The sequence below is a fragment of the Entelurus aequoreus genome, linkage group LG07 (genome assembly GCF_033978785.1).
Source record: "Entelurus aequoreus isolate RoL-2023_Sb linkage group LG07, RoL_Eaeq_v1.1, whole genome shotgun sequence".
Lineage (NCBI taxonomy): Eukaryota > Metazoa > Chordata > Actinopteri > Syngnathiformes > Syngnathidae > Entelurus > Entelurus aequoreus.
The window spans coordinates 83,769,221-83,787,871 of record NC_084737.1 but is presented as its reverse complement, the minus strand read 5'-3'; the positions used below and the strand labels follow the sequence as shown (position 1 = coordinate 83,787,871).

General features: G+C 39.2%; 1 protein-coding gene and 1 long non-coding RNA gene across 2 annotated transcripts in view; one reads left to right on the top strand and one right to left on the bottom strand.

Annotated features, from left to right (window-relative positions):
- Positions 1-18,651, bottom strand: part of LOC133654346 (uncharacterized) — a 44,284-nt gene that overhangs the window by 5,809 nt on the left and 19,824 nt on the right. The gene's annotated exons all lie outside the window — the stretch shown is intronic.
- LOC133654343 (uncharacterized) overlaps positions 10,736-18,651 on the top strand; it is a 29,064-nt gene continuing 21,148 nt past the window's right edge. The window contains exons 1-2 of the mRNA XM_062054659.1: positions 10,736-10,873; positions 15,035-15,119. Coding sequence (XP_061910643.1) covers positions 10,778-10,873; positions 15,035-15,119 — 181 coding nt within the window. The 5' untranslated portion in view covers positions 10,736-10,777. The remainder of the gene's footprint in view (positions 10,874-15,034; positions 15,120-18,651) is intronic.

The following is an 18,651-nucleotide window of genomic DNA, read 5'->3' as shown; positions in this document are numbered from 1 at the left end:
ACAACAATGCACTTTGACCTATACAGGAGGTAGATGTGCCCTCAAAAGGCTGCATGAACACTTCCATTAATATAACCTTTTACTGTTATTCTACTGTAGTTAAGTCAGTAGCCACAACGATGCACTTTGACCTATGACCTATACAGGAGGTCGATGTGCCCTCAAAAGGCTGCATGAACACTTCCATTAATATAACCTTTTACTGTTATTCTACTGTAGTTAAGTCAGTAGCCACAACGATGCACTTTGACCTATGACCTATACAGGAGGTCGATGTGCCCTCAAAAGGCTGCATGAACACGTCCATTAAGCTAACCTTTTACTGTTATTCTACTGTAGTTAAGTCAGTAGCCACAATGATGCACTTTGACCTATGACCTATACAGGAGGTCGATGTGCCCTCAAAAGGCTGCATGAACATGTCCATTAAGCTAACCATATACTGTATGTTATTTAAAAGTATGTATGTTTAAAGTGTATATTTATTACCTTGAAGTATGTTTCAAATGTTGTTTATGGTTAATAGGATGAAGGAATATTAACTTGGGAACATTGCTGTCCTAACTGCTGCAATATCATCATTTCTGGATGATGTCAGCTAATTTTATACTACACATTTATTTTTATATTTTATGTATTTTGTGAGTGCAATGACAACATGAGCTGTGAAACATATGTAGGGAAAAGAAACTAATGGTTTTGATGCACTCTGTTGTAATATGTGATCCTTTTTATACTGTTCTTTTTATTTATTACATGTTTTTAATATCTAAATATATAATATGTTATCCTTTTTCTGTTGTTCTTTGTATTTATTACATGTTTTTAATATCTAATTATCTGACAATAAAGCGAGAAACACCCGTTCACATGCAGATTTGTATTAAATGTAGAGATGTCATGCAACTACACCCTTTTTTGCAGCAGATTCCCTGAAACAGCAGCGTTCCTGTCACATAGAGGATCTTTGACTGAATTCCTAAAAACAGAAAAGTGCTCCTGTCACATAGAGAATCTTTTTCTAAATTCCTAAAAACAGAGGAGCGCTCCTGTCATATCGAGGATCTTTGACTTAATTCCTAAAAACAGCAGAGTGCTCCTGTCACATAAGGATCTTTGACTAAATTCCTAAAAACAGCAGAGCGCTCCTGTCACATAGAGGATCTTCAACTAAATTTTCTATCTAAAAAAACAGAGCTTTCGTGTCACAAAAAGGATTTTTGACAAAATTCCTAAAAACAGTGGAGCGCTCCTGTCACATAGAGGATCTTTGTCTTAATTCCCCAAAACAGCAGAGGGTGTCTGTCACATCGCAGATCTTCAACTAAATTTTCTACTAAAGAAACAGCAGAGCGCTCCTGTCACATAGAGGATCTTTGACTAAATTCCTAAAAACAGCAGAGCGCTCCTGTCACATAGAGGATCTTCAACTAAATGTTCTATCTAAAAAAACAACAGAGCGCTCCTGTCACATAGAGTATCTTTGGCAAAATTCCTAAAAACAGCAGAGCTTTCGTGTCACAAAAAGGATCTTTGACAAAATTCCTAAAAACAGAGGAGCGCTCCTGTCACATAGAGGATCTTTGTCTTAATTCCCCAAAACAGCAGAGGGTGTCCGTCACATCGCAGATCTTCAACTACATTTTTTACTAAAAAAAACAGCGGAGCGCTCCTGTCACATAGAGGATCTTTGTCTTAATTCCCCAAAACAGCAGAGGGTGTCTGTCACATCGCAGATCTTCAACTACATTTTTTACTAAAAAAAACAGCGGAGCGCTCCTGTCACATAGAGGATCTTCAACTAAATTGTCTATATAAAAAAACAGCAGAGTGCTCCTGTCACAGAGATGATCGTTGCCTAAATTCCTAAAAACAGCAGAGCACTCCTGTCACGGAGAAGATCTTTGCCTAAATTCCTAAAAACAGAGGAGCGCTCCTGTCACATCGAGGATCTTTGTCTTAATTCCCCAAAACAGCAGAGGGTGTCTGTCACATCGCAGATCTCCAACTAAATTGTCTACTAAAAAAACAGCAGAGCGCTCCTGTCACATAGAGGATCTTTGACTAAAGTCCTAAAAACAGCAGAGCGCTCCTGTCACAGAGAGGATCTTTGCCTAAATTCCTAAAAACAGCAGAACTTGTGTCACAAAAAGGATCTTCGACAAAATTCCGAAAAACAGTGAAATGCTCCTGTCACATGGAGGATCTTTGACTAAATGTTCTATTATTTATTTTTTTAAACAGCAGAGCGCTCTTGTCACACAGAGGATCTTTGACTAAATTCCGCAGAGTCACGCTCATGACACTAAAGATGTGTTACAACTGCAGACGGTCAGATTTCAATTGAGTGTATTTACATCCGACATGATAGAACATTCTACTTCTTTGCCTTTTCAGTCCATATATTTTGGTGTTTGGGCTAACAAAAAGAATTACATTTTCAGTAAAAGACCATTCAATTAGAAATAGTCCAAATGACTATCAATGACCCAGCACATTATAACTGCATGTATTATATTAATACACATCCATATTTTAATATTTAGGCTCTTAACAAATATACTGTATTGTACATAAGAACAAAACAAGTATTTTATAGTGCATATTGTTCTTTCATGGGAATATGAGCTTTAGAAAAACTTAGTATGACCTGCGTGCGCGACAACACTTAACTTTTTCTGCAGATAGTTTACCTAGAAATACCAATGTTATCGGAGCAAGTTCCATACTCACCACTAGTTGGCGCCTTGCACCCACTCACACTCCTGTTGGAGTTGAAGCCAAAGGGGGGCGGGGCTTCCCTAGTGAGAGGGTGAGATGTGTGAAGGAGTTAAGAGTAAAGCCGCTGCTCCTCCACCTTGAGAGGAGCCGGGTGAGGTGGTTCTGGTAACTGGCCAGGATGCCCCCAGGAACCTTTATTTAAATTGAAACAAATGAGGTCCTCATTTAAATCCAAAAACTCAAACTATGTAATGCAGGGGTGTCCAAAGTGCGACCCGGGGGCCATTTGCGGCCCGCAGGTAATTTTTTAACGGCCCCACGGCACAATCTAAAAATACGATAAAAAAACAATAAAAAACATAAAAAGTGGTATAAAGAGTAAACAGGTGACAATAAAATGTTGCTATGTTGACTCTAATAACACTAAGCTGTCATGCAGGCTGTTTCTTTCTTTAAAACATAATAATGAATCAAAAACAATGTTGTTATGAATTATTGACTTATTCAAGGCTCCAATTAGGTCACATTAAATATTCCACTTTGAGATATTTTTGGGGGAAAATGTTGCATATTTTGTGTTTGCCATATAAAAAACTATGTTTTTTTTTTTTTAAAGAAGGGCCTAAAATGAACAAACAAGGAACATAATAAAGAGCAATACAAGTTATAATTGACGGATAGATCTGATGTTGATCTCGAGACTATTGTGTTAAAAGTTTTTTTTTTAAATTACGATTTATTTTTTAACACTTTACTGAGCAGGACCCTTTTGGATCCCCAATAATTTTAGTGGGACTTTTTTTTTTTTTTTTTAAGTGTCATTGCTCAACAAAAAAAAAAAAAATTAAAATCAATGTTGTTATGAGTTATGTTATGAGCTCCAATTATTATATAATCTGAAATGTTCCACTTTAAAATTTTATTGGGGGAAAATATTTCATATTTTGTGTTTTTTCCATAAAAAACTGGGTTTTCTTTGACAAAAAGGGCATACAACTTAAATGTAAAAAAAAAAAAAAAGACGTTATATTGACAGATATACCTAATGTTGATCTAGATATTTAAACTTTGAATAATAATAATAATAATAATAATAATAATAATAATACTAAATAATGAATTTTTTTTTTAACCTAAACCCTTTGGAGTCCCCGGGATCAAGCCTGAGTGGCGGCATAAATGTATATTTTTTATACATATATTGTATTGTTTTTAAAATAAAAAATATCATAATAATTGCTTTGATTTTCCAGTGTGCGGCCCTCAGTGGAAAAAGTTTGGACACGCCTGATGTAATGGAATGGATCCCTATACAATATTTTAAAAAAAGATTTGTTGAGTGATATCAAGGATTATCTGTTGGTTGAGTTCCCAGACATATGGAAATATTGTTCTCCAGACATATGGAACTATTGTTCTCCAGACATATGGAAATATTGTTCTCCAGACATATGGAACTATTGTTCTCCAGACATATGGAAATATTGTTCTCCAGACATATGGTACTATTGTTCTCCAGACATATGGTACTATTGTTCTCCAGACATATGGAACTATTGTTCTCCAGACATATGGTACTATTGTTCTCCAGACATATGGAACTATTGTTCTCCAGACATATGGAACTATTGTTCTCCAGACATATGGTACTATTGTTCTCCAGACATATGGTACTATTGTTCTCCAGACATATGGAACTATTGTTCTCCAGACATATGGTACTATTGTTCTCCAGACATATGGAACTATTGTTCTCCAGACATATGGAACTATTGTTCTCCAGACATATGGAACTATTGTTCTCCAGACATATGGAACTATTGTTCTCCAGACATATGGTACTATTGTTCTCCAGACATATGGAACTATTGTTCTCCAGACATATGGAACTATTGTTCTCCAGACATATGGAACTATTGTTCTCCAGACATATGGAACTATTGTTCTCCAGACATATGGAACTATTGTTCTCCAGACATATGGAAATATTGTTCTCCAGACATATGGAACTATTGTTCTCCAGACATATGGTACTATTGTTCTCCAGACATATGGAACTATTGTTCTCCAGACATATGGAACTATTGTTCTCCAGACATATGGAACTATTGTTCTCCAGACATATGGAACTATTGTTCTCCAGACATATGGAAATATTGTTCTCCAGACATATGGAACTATTGTTCTCCAGACATATGGAAATATTGTTCTCCAGACATATGGAAATATTGTTCTCCAGACATATGGAACTATTGTTCTCCAGACATCATTCTACAGGACAAAACCGATGAAAACTTGGAAAAGCATGGAGGTCCACAACTTCTTTGTGTGTGGCTGGGTCAAGGACATTAGTATCAAGACTCTCCAGGATATAAATATGTGTCGTGTTTGCTCAGGTAAGGTTGCGTTTCATGATTTAACGTCGCGTATATACCGCCATGTTTGTTGTTGTTGTATGCGCCGTTTACGAGTAGCATGTTTTTGCCCGTCTTTATCAAAAATAACTATAACATTGTGTATGTGCTGAGAGCTTCATTCTTAAATTCTTAAAAGCTGAACTATTTCAGGTTTTGCTCACATTTGCTTGTTGGTGCTTTTCCAAACACTGGCAGCAAAAATGTGTTTAAGAAACACAAATAGTATCAAGATAATACTTAAATGGGAAATAATACCCGTTAGAAGTATATGAAACAAACCTTGAACGAAGTGATCGCTGCAAACTCATGCATTCTTCGACTCTGCTCCCCTTGGACTGGAGTGTGAACTGCATGCTTTTCTCCCCGTCGTTTCCTGAAATCTTTCATTCTTCCGCCCTTCTTGATTACCTCTCCGGGAACTCTGAAGAGACGTTTATCCTTCTCCCGATTGTCCCGGGTAGAAATCTGCGTTCAAAGAACTCCGGCTTATTAGTGAATCCCAGAGCCCAAAAAAAGTCTGCGGGCTATAGAGCGTTTTCTATTGGGGCTCCACTACTCTGGAATGCCCTCCCGGTAACAGTTAGAGATGCTACCTCAGTAGAAGCATTTAACAATGCTGTGCTAACGACGCCATTGAAACTAACTTAGCAACTTAGCAACGGGACCTCACAGAGCTATGCTAAAAACATTAGCTCTCCACCTACGCCAGCCAGCCCTCATCTACTCATCAACACCCGTGCTCACCTGCGTTCCAGCGATCGGCAGAAGGACGAAGGACTTCACCCAATGCGTTTGGCGGCCCGGAGACGTAGGAAGTCAAGGTGAGGTCGGCGGCTAGCGCGGCTAGCACTCCAACAAAGTCCTCCTGGTTGTGTTGCTGTAGTCCGCTGCTAATACACTGATCCCACCTACAACTGTCTTCTTTGCAGCCTTCATTGTTCATTAAACAAATTGCAAAAGATGTCCAGAATACTGTGGAATTATGAAATGAAAACAGAGCTTTTTGTATAGGATTCTACGGGTACCATAACTTCCGTTACTCTGACTTCGTCACGCGCATACGTCATCATACCGCGACGTTTCAGCCGGATATTTCCAGGGAAGTTTTAAATGTCACTTTATAAGTTAACCCGGCCGTATTGGCATGTGTTGCAATGTTAAGATTTCATCATTGATATATAAACTATCAGACTGCGTGGTCGCTAGTAGTGGCTTTCAGTAGGCCTTTAAGCTAAATATGTAGTCTCTTCTCAAGAATAAGGCCATCACCTTTGCACACCAAGGTACAATTTTATTGCCTTTTCTTCCGCGAGAACTAATCCAATCCACTACTAAAGGACTACTGAAATGAATTTTTTTAATTTAAACGGGCATAGCAGATCCATTCTATGTGTCATACTTGATCATTTCGCGATATTGCCATATTTTTGCTGAAAGGATTTAGTAGAGAACATCGATGATAAAGTTCGCAACTTTTGGTCGCTGATAAAAAAAAAGCCTTGCCTGTACCGGAAGTAGCGTGACGTCACCGGAGGAAGGGCTGCTCACATTTTCCCATTGTTTACACCAGCAGCGAGAGAGATTCGGACCGAGAAAGCGACGATTACCCCATTAATTTGAGCCAGGATGAAAGATTTGTGGATGAGGTACGTGAGAGTGAAGGACTAGAGTGCAGTGCAGGACGTATCTTTTTTCGCTCTGACCGTAACTTAGGTACAAGGGTTGGATTCCACACTTTCTCCTTTTTCTATTGTGGATCACAGATTTTTTATTTTAAACCACCTGGGATACTATATCCTCTTGAAAATGAGAGTCGAGAACGCGAAATGGACATTCACAGTGACTTTTATCTCCACGACAATACATCGGCGAAGCTCTTTAGCTACTGAGCTAACGTGATTGCATCGGGCTCAAATGCAGACAGAAACAAAATTAAAAAAATCCCTGACTGGAAGGATAGACAGAAGATCAACAATACTATTAAACCATGGACATGTAACTACACGGTTAATAATTCCCAGCTTGGCGAAGCTTAACAATGCTGTTGCTAACGACGCCATTGAAGCTAACTTAGCAACGGGACCTCACAGAGCTATGATGAAAACATTAGCGCTCCACCTACGCCAGCCAGCCCTCATCTGCTCATCAACACCCGTGCTCACCTGCGTTCCAGCGATCGACGGAAGGACGAAGGACTTCACCCGATCATCCGTGCGGTCGGCGGCTAGCATCGGCTAGCACGTCTGCAATCCAAGTCAAAGTCCTCCTGGTTGTGTTGCTGCAGCCAGCCGCTAATACACCGATCCCCCCTTCAACTTTCTTCTTTGCAGTCTTCATTGTTCATTAAACAAATTGCAAAAGATTCACCAACACAGATGTCCAGAATACTGTGGAATTTTGAGATGAAAACAGAGCTTTTTTGTATTGGATTCAATGGTGTACCAATACTTCCGTTTCAACCATTGACGTCACGCGCATACGTCATCATACATAGACGTTTTCAACCGGAAGTTTAGCGGGAAGTTTAAAATGTCACTTTATAAGTTAACCCGGCCGTATTGGCATGTGTTGCAATGTTAAGATTTCATCATTGATATATAAACTATCAGACTGCGTGGTCGCTAGTAGTGGCTTTCAGTAGGCCTTTAAAGGGCCCTATGTTATTATGTGCCCAAAGTGAAATACCTACTAGTTAATCTGGTGGTTTTCTTACTCCAAGATGAATATAAACATTCACCATATGCAAAACATAATATGAGTTAATTCATTCACTTCATCAGCTTTCTGTTCTTTTCAACCTTCCTCTTATTTTTGCATACTCCCCGCCCACAAGGCAACACCAGTCCATCCACATGTCTGACTTTTGTTTCGTTTCGCAGCAACTTCACCCTTTTCTCTGTTTTTTTTCCAGATCTGGTGAAATTGCATTCAAGCTCTTCCACAATCGGACCCTCTTCCATCCATCAAAATGCTAACTTAAATGCTTGTGGTTGAATGAAGAGTAATAAATGTAGCCTGTGTTGACAATCGGATGTTACTTGGACTCCTTCTCGAGTTCATTATTAAAGTTTTGGAAGGCTGATAACTTTTAATATGGATCAGTCTTAAGGTTTTGGAAGGCTGACAACTGTAATATGCATCAGTCTTAAGGTTTTGGAAGGCTGACAACTGTAATATGCATCAGTCTTAAGGTTTTGGAAGGCTGAGAACTAGAATATGCATCAGTCTTAAGGTTTTGGAAGGCTGAAAATTTGAATATGCATCAGTCTTAAGGTTTTGGAAGGCTGACAACTGTAATATGCATCAGTCTTAAGGTTTTGGAAGGCTGAGAACTTGAATATGCATCAGTCTTAAGGTTTTGGAAGGCTGAGAACTTGAATATGCATCAGTCTTAAGGTTTTGGAAGGCTGAGAACTTTAATATGCATCAGTCTTAAAGTTTTGGAAGGCTGATAACTTGAATATAGATCAGTCCTAAAGTTTTGGAAGGCTGAGAGCTTTAATATGCTTCAGTCTTAAGGTTTTGGAAGGCTGATAACTTGAATATGGATCAGTCTTAAGGTTTTGGAAGGCTGAGAACTTTAATATGGATCAGTCTTAAGGTTTTGGAAGGCTGAGAACTTGAATATGCATCAGTCCTAAGGTTTTGGAAGGCTGAGAACTTGAATATGCATCAGTCTTAAGGTTTTGGAAGGCTGAGAACTTGAATATGCATCAGTCTTAAGGTTTTGGAAGGCTGAGAACTTGAATATGCATCAGTCTTAAGGTTTTGGAAGGCTGACAACTGTAATATGCATCAGTCTTAAGGTTTTGGAAGGCTGAGAACTTGAATATGCATCAGTCTTAAGGTTTTGGAAGGCTGAGAACTTGAATATGCATCAGTCTTAAGGTTTTGGAAGGCTGAGAACTTTAATATGCATCAGTCTTAAAGTTTTGGAAGGCTGAGAACTTGAATATAGATCAGTCCTAAAGTTTTGGAAGGCTGAGAGCTTTAATATGCTTCAGTCTTAAGGTTTTGGAAGGCTGATAACTTGAATATGGATCAGTCTTAAGGTTTTGGAAGGCTGAGAACTTTAATATGGATCAGTCTTAAGGTTTTGGAAGGCTGAGAACTTGAATATGCATCAGTCCTAAGGTTTTGGAAGGCTGAGAACTTGAATATGCATCAGTCTTAAGGTTTTGGAAGGCTGAGAACTTTAATATGCATCAGTCTTAAGGTTTTGGAAGGCTGAGAACTTTAATATGCATCAGTCTTAAGGTTTTGGAAGGCTGAGAACTTTAATATGCATCAGTCTTAAGGTTTTGGAAGGCTGAGAACTTTAATAATCATCAGTCTTAAGGTTTTGGAAGGCTGAGAACTTTAATATGCATCAGTCTTAAGGTTTTGGAAGGCTGAGAACTTTAATATGGATCAGTCTTAAGGTTTTGGAAGGCTGACAACTTGAATATGCATCAGTCTTAAGGTTTTGGAAGGCTGAGAACTTTAATATGCATCAGTCTTAAGGTTTTGGAAGGCTGAGAACTTTAATATGCATCAGTCTTAAGGTTTTGGAAGGCTGAGAACTTTAATATGGATCAGTCTTAAGGTTTTGGAAGGCTGAGAACTTGAATATGCATCAGTCTTAGGGTTTTGGAAGGCTGAGAACTTTAATATAGATCAGTCTTAAGGTTTTAGAAGGCTGAGAACTTTAATATGCATCAGTCTTAAGGTTTTGGAAGGCTGAGAACTGTAATATGCATCAGTCTTAAGGTTTTGGAAGGCTGAGAACTTTAATATGGATCAGTCTTAAGGTTTTGGAAGGCTGAGAACTTGAATATGCATCAGTCTTAGGGTTTTGGAAGGCTGAGAACTTTAATATAGATCAGTCTTAAGGTTTTGGAAGGCTGAGAACTTGAATATGCATCAGTCTTAAGGTTTTGGAAGGCTGAGAACTTTAATATGCATCAGTCTTAAGGTTTTGTAAGGCTGATAACTTGAATATGGATCAGTCTTAAGGTTTTGGAAGGCTGAGAACTTTAATATGGATCAGTCTTAAGGTTTTGGAAGGCTGATAACTTGAATATGGATCAGTCTTAAGGTTTTGGAAGGCTGAGAACTTTAATATGCATCAGTGTTAAGGTTTTGGAAGGCTGAGAACTTTAATATGCATCAGTCTTAAGGTTTTGGAAGGCTGAGAACTTTAATATGGATCAGTCTTAAGGTTTTGGAAGGCTGATAACTTGAATATGGATCAGTCTTAAGGTTTTGGAAGGCTGAGAACTTTAATATGGATCAGTCTTAAGGTTTTGGAAGGCTGAGAACTTTAATATGCATCAGTCTTAAGGTTTTGGAAGGCTGAGAACTTTAATATGGATCAGTCTTAAGGTTTTGGAAGGCTGAGAACTTTAATATGGATCAGTCTAAAGGTTTTGGAAGGCTGACAACTTCAATATGCATCAGTCTTAAGGTTTTGTATGGCTGACAACTTTTAATATGGATCAGTCTTAAGATCATGCCACCAGCCTAAAGACACCACGCCCCCTGCAAGGTATTTCCTAACGTCACGCCTCCTTTTCCAATCACACCAGCCTGCTCTCTGTTCTCTACTCAGTGTTGCCGTTTGTTTTGACTTGTGCCGACGCTAAAGGTTTGACAGTAAAATGCGGATCGCACTGTTGGTTTCCTGTTGCCTGTTCGTAGTTGCTGATCTCCAGTCTTCGAATTCTGGGAACTGTTCCCTGACGTGCATTCGCCAGGTAAGCTCCCACACTTTTTAGGCGCAATTTCTCTTGTAGATCGATGAAGTTTGTCTAAGTCTAAGGATCCAGTGACAACATCAACACAGAAGCTGCTCAGTAACTTTGAGTCAATGCTGGTGACAAACACAGATATACACTACCGTTCAAAAGTTTGGGGTCACCCAAACAATTTTGTGGAATAGCCTTAATTTCTAAGAACAAGAATAGACTGTCGAGTTTCTGATGAAAGTTCTCTTTTTCTGGCCATTTTGAGCGTTTATTTGACCCCACAAATGTGATGCTCCAGAAACTCAATTTGCTCAATGGAAGGTCAGTTTTGTAGCTTCTGTAACGAGCTAAAGTGTTTTCAGATGTGTGAACATGATTGCACAAGGGTTTTCTAATCATCAATTAGCCTTCTGAGCCAATGAGCAAACACATTGTACCATTAGAACACTGGAGTGATATTTGCTGGAAATGGGCCTCTATACACCTATGTAGATATTGCACCAAAAAGCAGACATTTGCAGCTAGAATAGTCATTTACCACATTAGCAATGTATAGAGTGTATTTCTTTCAAGTTAAGACTAGTTTAAAGTTATCTTCATTGAAAAGTACAGTGCTTTTCCTTCAAAAATAAGGACATTTCAATGTGACCCCAAACTTTTGAACGGTAGTGTAGGTCAACACATTTGTGTATTTAGTCTAACTAATATGAAAAATATACTTGTGTATAATTGTCTTTATATATTGTGATTTTCTTTTCCATATTAAGACATAAATAAGATCTTGTTTGGCTAATTGTGTTACTGTTGTACGGATGCTTTAATGACGCGAACCACACAAAATGAGTTTGACACCTGTGCTCTAACTTGTGATTTCTCTTACATCACATTGAAAAGCAGCAGCATCACTCAAAGTTCTAAAGCGGTCGCGGCCTTTCTGCAAATTCTGTTTTCAAAAACACACATAAATGTTTTTAAACGTCGTTTCTGTTTTTTTCAACTCGGACAAGAGCCGATAGTTGCTAAGAACGGAGTCAAGGGGTCAACGACGTTGGACTTCTTAAAAAAGAGGCTGATCTGCCGGCTTGACGTGGGACGGCAGTTAAGCAATGTAGAGCGCAGGGATGGACCAATAGTGCCGTCAAACTTCCTGAACAAAGTTGTGAGGAGGATGTCATGCCATGCCTCTCGTCCAATCAGAGTTGGTCTGTTCATTTCTTTGTTCTGCTCACAACCAATAGGGAGAACATTTATTTCTAGCTGTGATTCCACCACTTAACATGCGTGTCTCCTCCCCTTTGGATGAGGAAATGCCATCTTGCTTATTTAATTGTGTTTCATTTTCCATGTTGTCATAATGCTGTTGTCTTCTTTTTGGATCTTTGACAGTAACACTACACGTTAGTGATTATTCGCCTATTGTTCATGTACAAACCCCGTTTCCATATGAGTTGGGAAATTGTGTTGGATGTAAATATAAACGGAATACAATGATTTGCAAACCCTTTTCAACCCATATTTAATTGAATGCACTACAAAGACAACATATTTGATGTTCAAACTCATAAACTTTTTTTTTTTTTGCAAATAATAATTAACTTAGAATCTAATGGCAGCAACACATTGCAAAAAAGTTGTCACAGGGGCATTTTTACCACTGTGTTACATGGCCTTTCCTTTTAACAACACTCAGTAAAGGTTTGGGAAGTGAGGAGACACATTTTTGAAGCTTCTCAGGTGGAATTCTTTCCCATTCTTGCTTGATGTACAGCTTAAGTTGTTCAACAGTCCGGGGGTCTCCCTTGTGCTAGTTTAGGCGCCACACTTTTTCAATGGGAGACAGGTCTAGACTACAGGCAGGCCAGTCTAGTACCCGCACTCTTTTACTATGAAGCCACGTTGATGTAACACGTGGCTTGGCATTGTCTTGCTGAAATAAGCAGGGGCGTCCATGGTAACGTTGCTTGGATGGCAACATATGTTGCTCCAAAATCTGTATGTACCTTTCAGCATTAATGGCGCCTTCACAGATGTGTAAGTTACCCATGTCTTGGGCACTAATACACCCCCATACCATCACACATGCTGGCTTTTACACTTTGCGCCTATAACAATCCGGATGGTTCTTTTCCTCTTTGGTCCGGAGGACACGACGTCCACAGTTTCCAAAAACAATTTGAAATGTGGACTCGTCAGACCACAGAACACTTTTCCACTTTGTATCAGTCCATCTTAGATGAGCTCAGGCCCAGCGAAGCCGACGGCGTTTCTGGGTGTTGTTGATAAACGTTTTCTGCCTTGCATAGGAGAGTTTTAACTTGCACTAACAGATGTAGCGACCAACTGTAGTTACTGACAGTGGGTTTCTGAAGTGTTCCTGAGCCCATGTGGTGATATCCTTTACACACTGATGTCGCTTATTGATGCAGTACAGCCTGAAGGATCAAAGATCACGGGCTTAGCTGCTTACGTGCAGTGATTTCTCCAGATTCTCTGAACCCTTTGATGATATTACGGAGCGTAGATGGTGAAATCCCTAAATTCCTTGCAATAGCTGGTTGAGAAAGGTTTTTCTTAAACTGTTCAACAATTTGCTCTCGCATTTGTTGACAAAGTGGTGACCCTCGCCCCATCCTTGTTGGTGAATGACTGAGCATTTCATGGAATCTACTTTTATACCCAATCATGGCACCCACCTGTTCCCAATTTGCCTGTGGGATGTTCCAAATAAGTGTTTGATGAGCATTCCTCAACTTTATCAGTATTTATTGCCACCTTTCCCAACTTCTTTGTCACGTGTTGCTGCCATCAAATTCTAAAGTTAATGATTATTTGCAACAAAACATTTTTTTAATCAGTTTGAACATCAAATATGTTGTCTTTGTAGCATATTCAACTGAATATGGCTTGAAAATGATTTGCAAATCATTGTATTCCGTTTATATTTACATCTAACACAATTTCCCAACTCATATGGAAACGGGGTTTGTATACAAACTTCCGTCACGGTTAGTTTATGCTGTTTAACGTCTTATAAACTCTATTGCAGTCGTGTCAAACTGGTTTTCATTGAGGGCCACATCGCAGTTATGGTTGCCCTCAGAGGTCCGCTTTTAACAATGAGTAATATATTAATATACATGTATATATATATATATATATATATATATATATATATATATATATATATATATATATATATATATATATATATAATAGATTAACAATATATTTTTTTACATAAGCTGCAAAAAAAATATTAAAATTTTACTTTAAAAACTGGCACCTCAGTGACCAGAATTTTTCAGTAAAAGCAGTGGGTTTTTTTTTTTTACAATATATAAAAAAATGTAGTAAATGTAATGGAATGGAAAAACAATACCACTGTTGTTAGAGGTAAAATTCAAGCAACAGAGCTGCCAGTTTTTCTTGTTATTACTGTAAAATCTTGTTTTAATGTTTTTTTTTCGTTTGTCTTTTAAAGTTTTAGTGTCTTATGGAAAAAAACAGTACCAAAGTTGATTTTACGGTAAAAACCTCAGTCGGCGGAATTCAACTAAAATCTATTGTCAATTTTACAGTCTACAATTTGATTGATCGTTTGTTTTGAAATCACGAGTCAAGCAGATATTTAAGTACAGTATTTATCTTTTGTTTTAACAAAACATATTTTTGGAATACATGATAATATAATATTTAGATTTTTGATGATATTGAATTTGTAAAGATATGCAATTGCACGCAGTACATGATTTTTAATGTCAAAAGGGAAAAGATTAAGCATTTTATTAACGCATTATATTTCCAGGCTTTCACGGGCCACATAAAATAATGAGGCGGGCCAGATTTGGGCCCCGGGCCTTTCAGTTTGACACCTGTGCTCTATTGCGATAGCTTATAGTTACTGTTTGGTATGATATATCCAAATATCCACTGGCTTCAATTCAAATAATTGTGCATTGTTTTAGTTAGTTAGATGACACAAATACATCATTTTTGAATTATGCACATACAAAAGAAAATATTTTACGCAAATACTTTTGTCTTGTTCACTCTTACACATTTTAAAAAGGGCTCGGTATTTGTATACAGGAGGGCATTAAAGATATAGAAGTAGTCCAAAGACAAGCCTCATGTCTAGCCTAATCTTGAAAGTATTTCTGCCACCTACAGGGAGGACCAGGATGTCACTACTGCCGGATAAGCAACGAGGAAGTGGACCAAGTGCTCGGCTTGAAGTACAGAAGTACTTTGGGAAGTGAGTGGAATCCTTACTGCCTTTCTATCAGAATTTTAAAAAAAAATAATGGATGTGGTGGGGTACACTTTGAAATATTTTGAGCGTTAAAGATGCAAACACGGGGCCTCCCTTTCAAATGGTAGACGACTGATACTTTTGTACTTGAAATGTCATCATCATTGAATAATTTTATATGTAAAGTGGGTATGTTTCACTCGTTGCTTCATTGCAGCCATCCATCCATCTTCTTCCGCTTATCCGAGGTCGGGTCGCGGGGGCAGCAGCCTAAGCAGGGAAGCCCAGACTTCCCTCTCCCCAGCCACTTCGTCCAGCTCCTCCCGGGGGATCCCGAGGCGTTCCCAGGCCAGCCGGGAGACATAGTCTTCCCAACATGTCCTGGGTCTTCCCCGTGGCCTCCTACCGGTCAGACGTGCCCGAAACACCTCCCTAGGGAAGCGTTCGGGTGGCATCCTGACCAGATGCCCGAACAACCTCATCTGGCTCCTCTCGATGTGGAGGAGCAGCGGCTTTAGTTTGAGCTCCTCCCGGATGACAGAGCTTCTCACCCTATCTCTAAGGGAGCTCATTTCGACCGCTTGTACCCGTGATCTTGTCCTTTCGGTCATAACCCAAAGCTCATGACCATAGGTGAGGATGGGAACGTAGATCGACCGGTAAATTGAGAGCTTTGCCTTCCGACTCAGCTCCTTCTTCACCACAACGGATCGATACAGCGTCCGCATTACTGAAGACGCCGCACCGATCCGCCTGTCGATCTCACGATCCACTCTTCCCCCACTTGTGAACAAGACTCCCAGGTACTTGAACTCCTCCACTTGGGGCAAGATCTCTTCCCCAACCCGGAGACGGCACTCCACCCTTTTCCGGGCGAGAACCATGGACTCGGACTTGGAGGTGCTGATTCTCATCCCGGTCGCTTCACACTCGGCTGCAAACCGATCCAATGAGAGCTGAAGATCTTGGCCAGATGAAGCCATCAGGACCACATCATCTGCAAAAAGCAGAGACCTAATCCTGCAGCCACCAAACCAAAAACCCTCAACGCCTTGACTGCGCCTAGAAATTCTGTCCATAAAAGTTATGAACAGAATGGGTGACAAAGGGCAGCCTTGGCAGAGTCCAACCCTCACTGGAAACGGGTCCGACTTACTGCCGGCAATGCGGACCAAGCTCTGACACTGATCGTACAGGGAGCGGATCGCCACAATCAGACAGTCCGATACCCCATACTCTCTGAGCACTCCCCACAGGACTTCCCGGGGTACACGGCCGAAAGCTTTCTCCAAGTCCACAAAGCACATGTAGACTGGTTGGGCAAACTCCCATGCACCCTCAAGGACCCTGCCAAGAGTATAGTGCTGGTCCACAGTTCCACGACCAGGACGAAAACCACTCTGTTCCTCCTGAATCCGAGGTTCGACTATCCGGTGTAGCCTCCTCTCCAGTACACCTGAATAGACCTTACCGGGAAGGCTGAGGAGTGTGATCCCACGATTGTTGGAACACACCCTCCGGTTCCCCTTCTTAAAGAGAGGAACCACCACCCCGGTCTGCCAATCTGCAGCCATTTGCTGAAATCAAAAATCATTAATGTACACTCAGCATCCCATCTTGACAGAAATGTAGAAACGATTGCAAATGTATTAAAAACTAAAAACAAACGTGGTCATAAGTATTTAGACCCTCTGCTCAGTATTTAGTAGAAGCATCCTGTTGAGCGAGAATTCTTCCTTGCAGAGCCTCTCCAGTTCTGTCAGGTGGGATGTTGAACGTTGGTGGACAGCCATTTTCAGGTCTCTCCAGAGATTCTCAATTGGGTTTAGGTCAGGGCTTTGGCTGGAATGGTCACAGAGTGGTTCTAAGGGCTGAGTACTGTGGAAGAGGTTGTCTTCCAGGATAGCTCCGTTCTTGGCCGCAATGATCTTTTTTTCCAATTGCAACCAGTCATTCTGTCCTGGCAGCTGAAAAACACCCCCGTAGCATGATGCTGCCACCACCATCTTTCACTGTTGTTGGATTGTGTTGGGCAGATCATGAGCTGTGCCTGGTTTTCTCCACGCATACCATTTAGAATTAACGCCAAAAAGTTGGATCTTGTTCTCATCAGGATAATCTTATTTCTCATAGTCTGGGAGTTCTTCATGGGTTTTTTGGCAACTCTACAGGTATGTGGGCTTTTATATGTCTTGCACTGAGGAGAGGCTTCAGTCGGGCCATGTGTGTGTGTGTGTGTGTGTGTGTGTGTGTGTGTGTGTGTGTGTGTGTGTGTGTGTACACTAAAAATATATATACATACATATATATCTATGTGTGTGTGTGTATGTATGTATATATATATATATATATATATATATATATATATATATATATATATATATATATATATATATATATATATATATATATATATATATATGTTTGTGTGTACATATATATATATATATATATTGTGTGTGTGTGTATATACAGTATATATACACATATAAATGTATATATACACATATATATGTATATATGTGTGTATATATACATATAAATACATACAGTATAGGCAACATGAAGTAAGAAGTGTTTCACACTTATTTTTTGTAAAGTAAATGTGTACAGCAGATATGCACATCTACATCAACAATATGATTTTGCCTGAGCGGTCGACAGTACAGATTAATTGTTGTTGTTTTGTTTTTTTTACATTGGGACCGCGGGCTAGATTGTGGACTCTTGCAGGCCGTATTCAGCCCACGGGCTCTAGAAAAAACAGTTAAATGTCTTTTTTGTGAATTTTAACAAATAGATGAAACTTGGCCTGTACTAATCTGGTCTACATGCCTAAAAAGCGTCAAATGTGCCTTTTTAGCATGTTTACAAATAGATGAAAAGGGTTTGTTATAAAGACTATTGAAACAATATGTATTTATGTTTTTGCTTAGTTGTTTTTTTGTCGTTATCTTACACTTGTGGCGAAATTATTTAATGGTTATGACCTTTCAAGTAAAAAGTTTAAGCCTGGTATCGACTATTAGGAAGCTCACATCCGCCTCGCGATGCTAACACCAGTCCAACATATGTCAACATAAGCACAGACATCACTACATAATATCCACATCTTAATAGTGATGAAGGAAATTAGGTTGGTGTCTATTATTAAGCTACATTCAAATAACAATGAATTAAATGTATTTGTAAAATATGTAAAAACAAAAAACAAAATGTTTTTACCGCATTTTTCGGAGTATAAGTCGCTCCGGAGTATAAGTCTCACCGGCCGAAAATGCATAATAAAGGAGGGAAAAAACATATATAAGTCCCACTGGAGTATAAGTCGCATTTTTGGGGGAAATTTACTTGATAAAAGCCAACACCAAGAATAGACATTTGAAAGGCAATTTAAAATAAATAAAGAATAGTGAACAACAGGCTGAATAAGTGTACGTTATATGAGGCATAAATAACCAACTGGTATGTTAACGTAACATATTATGGTAAGAGTCATTCAAATAACTACAACATATAGAACATGCTATACGTT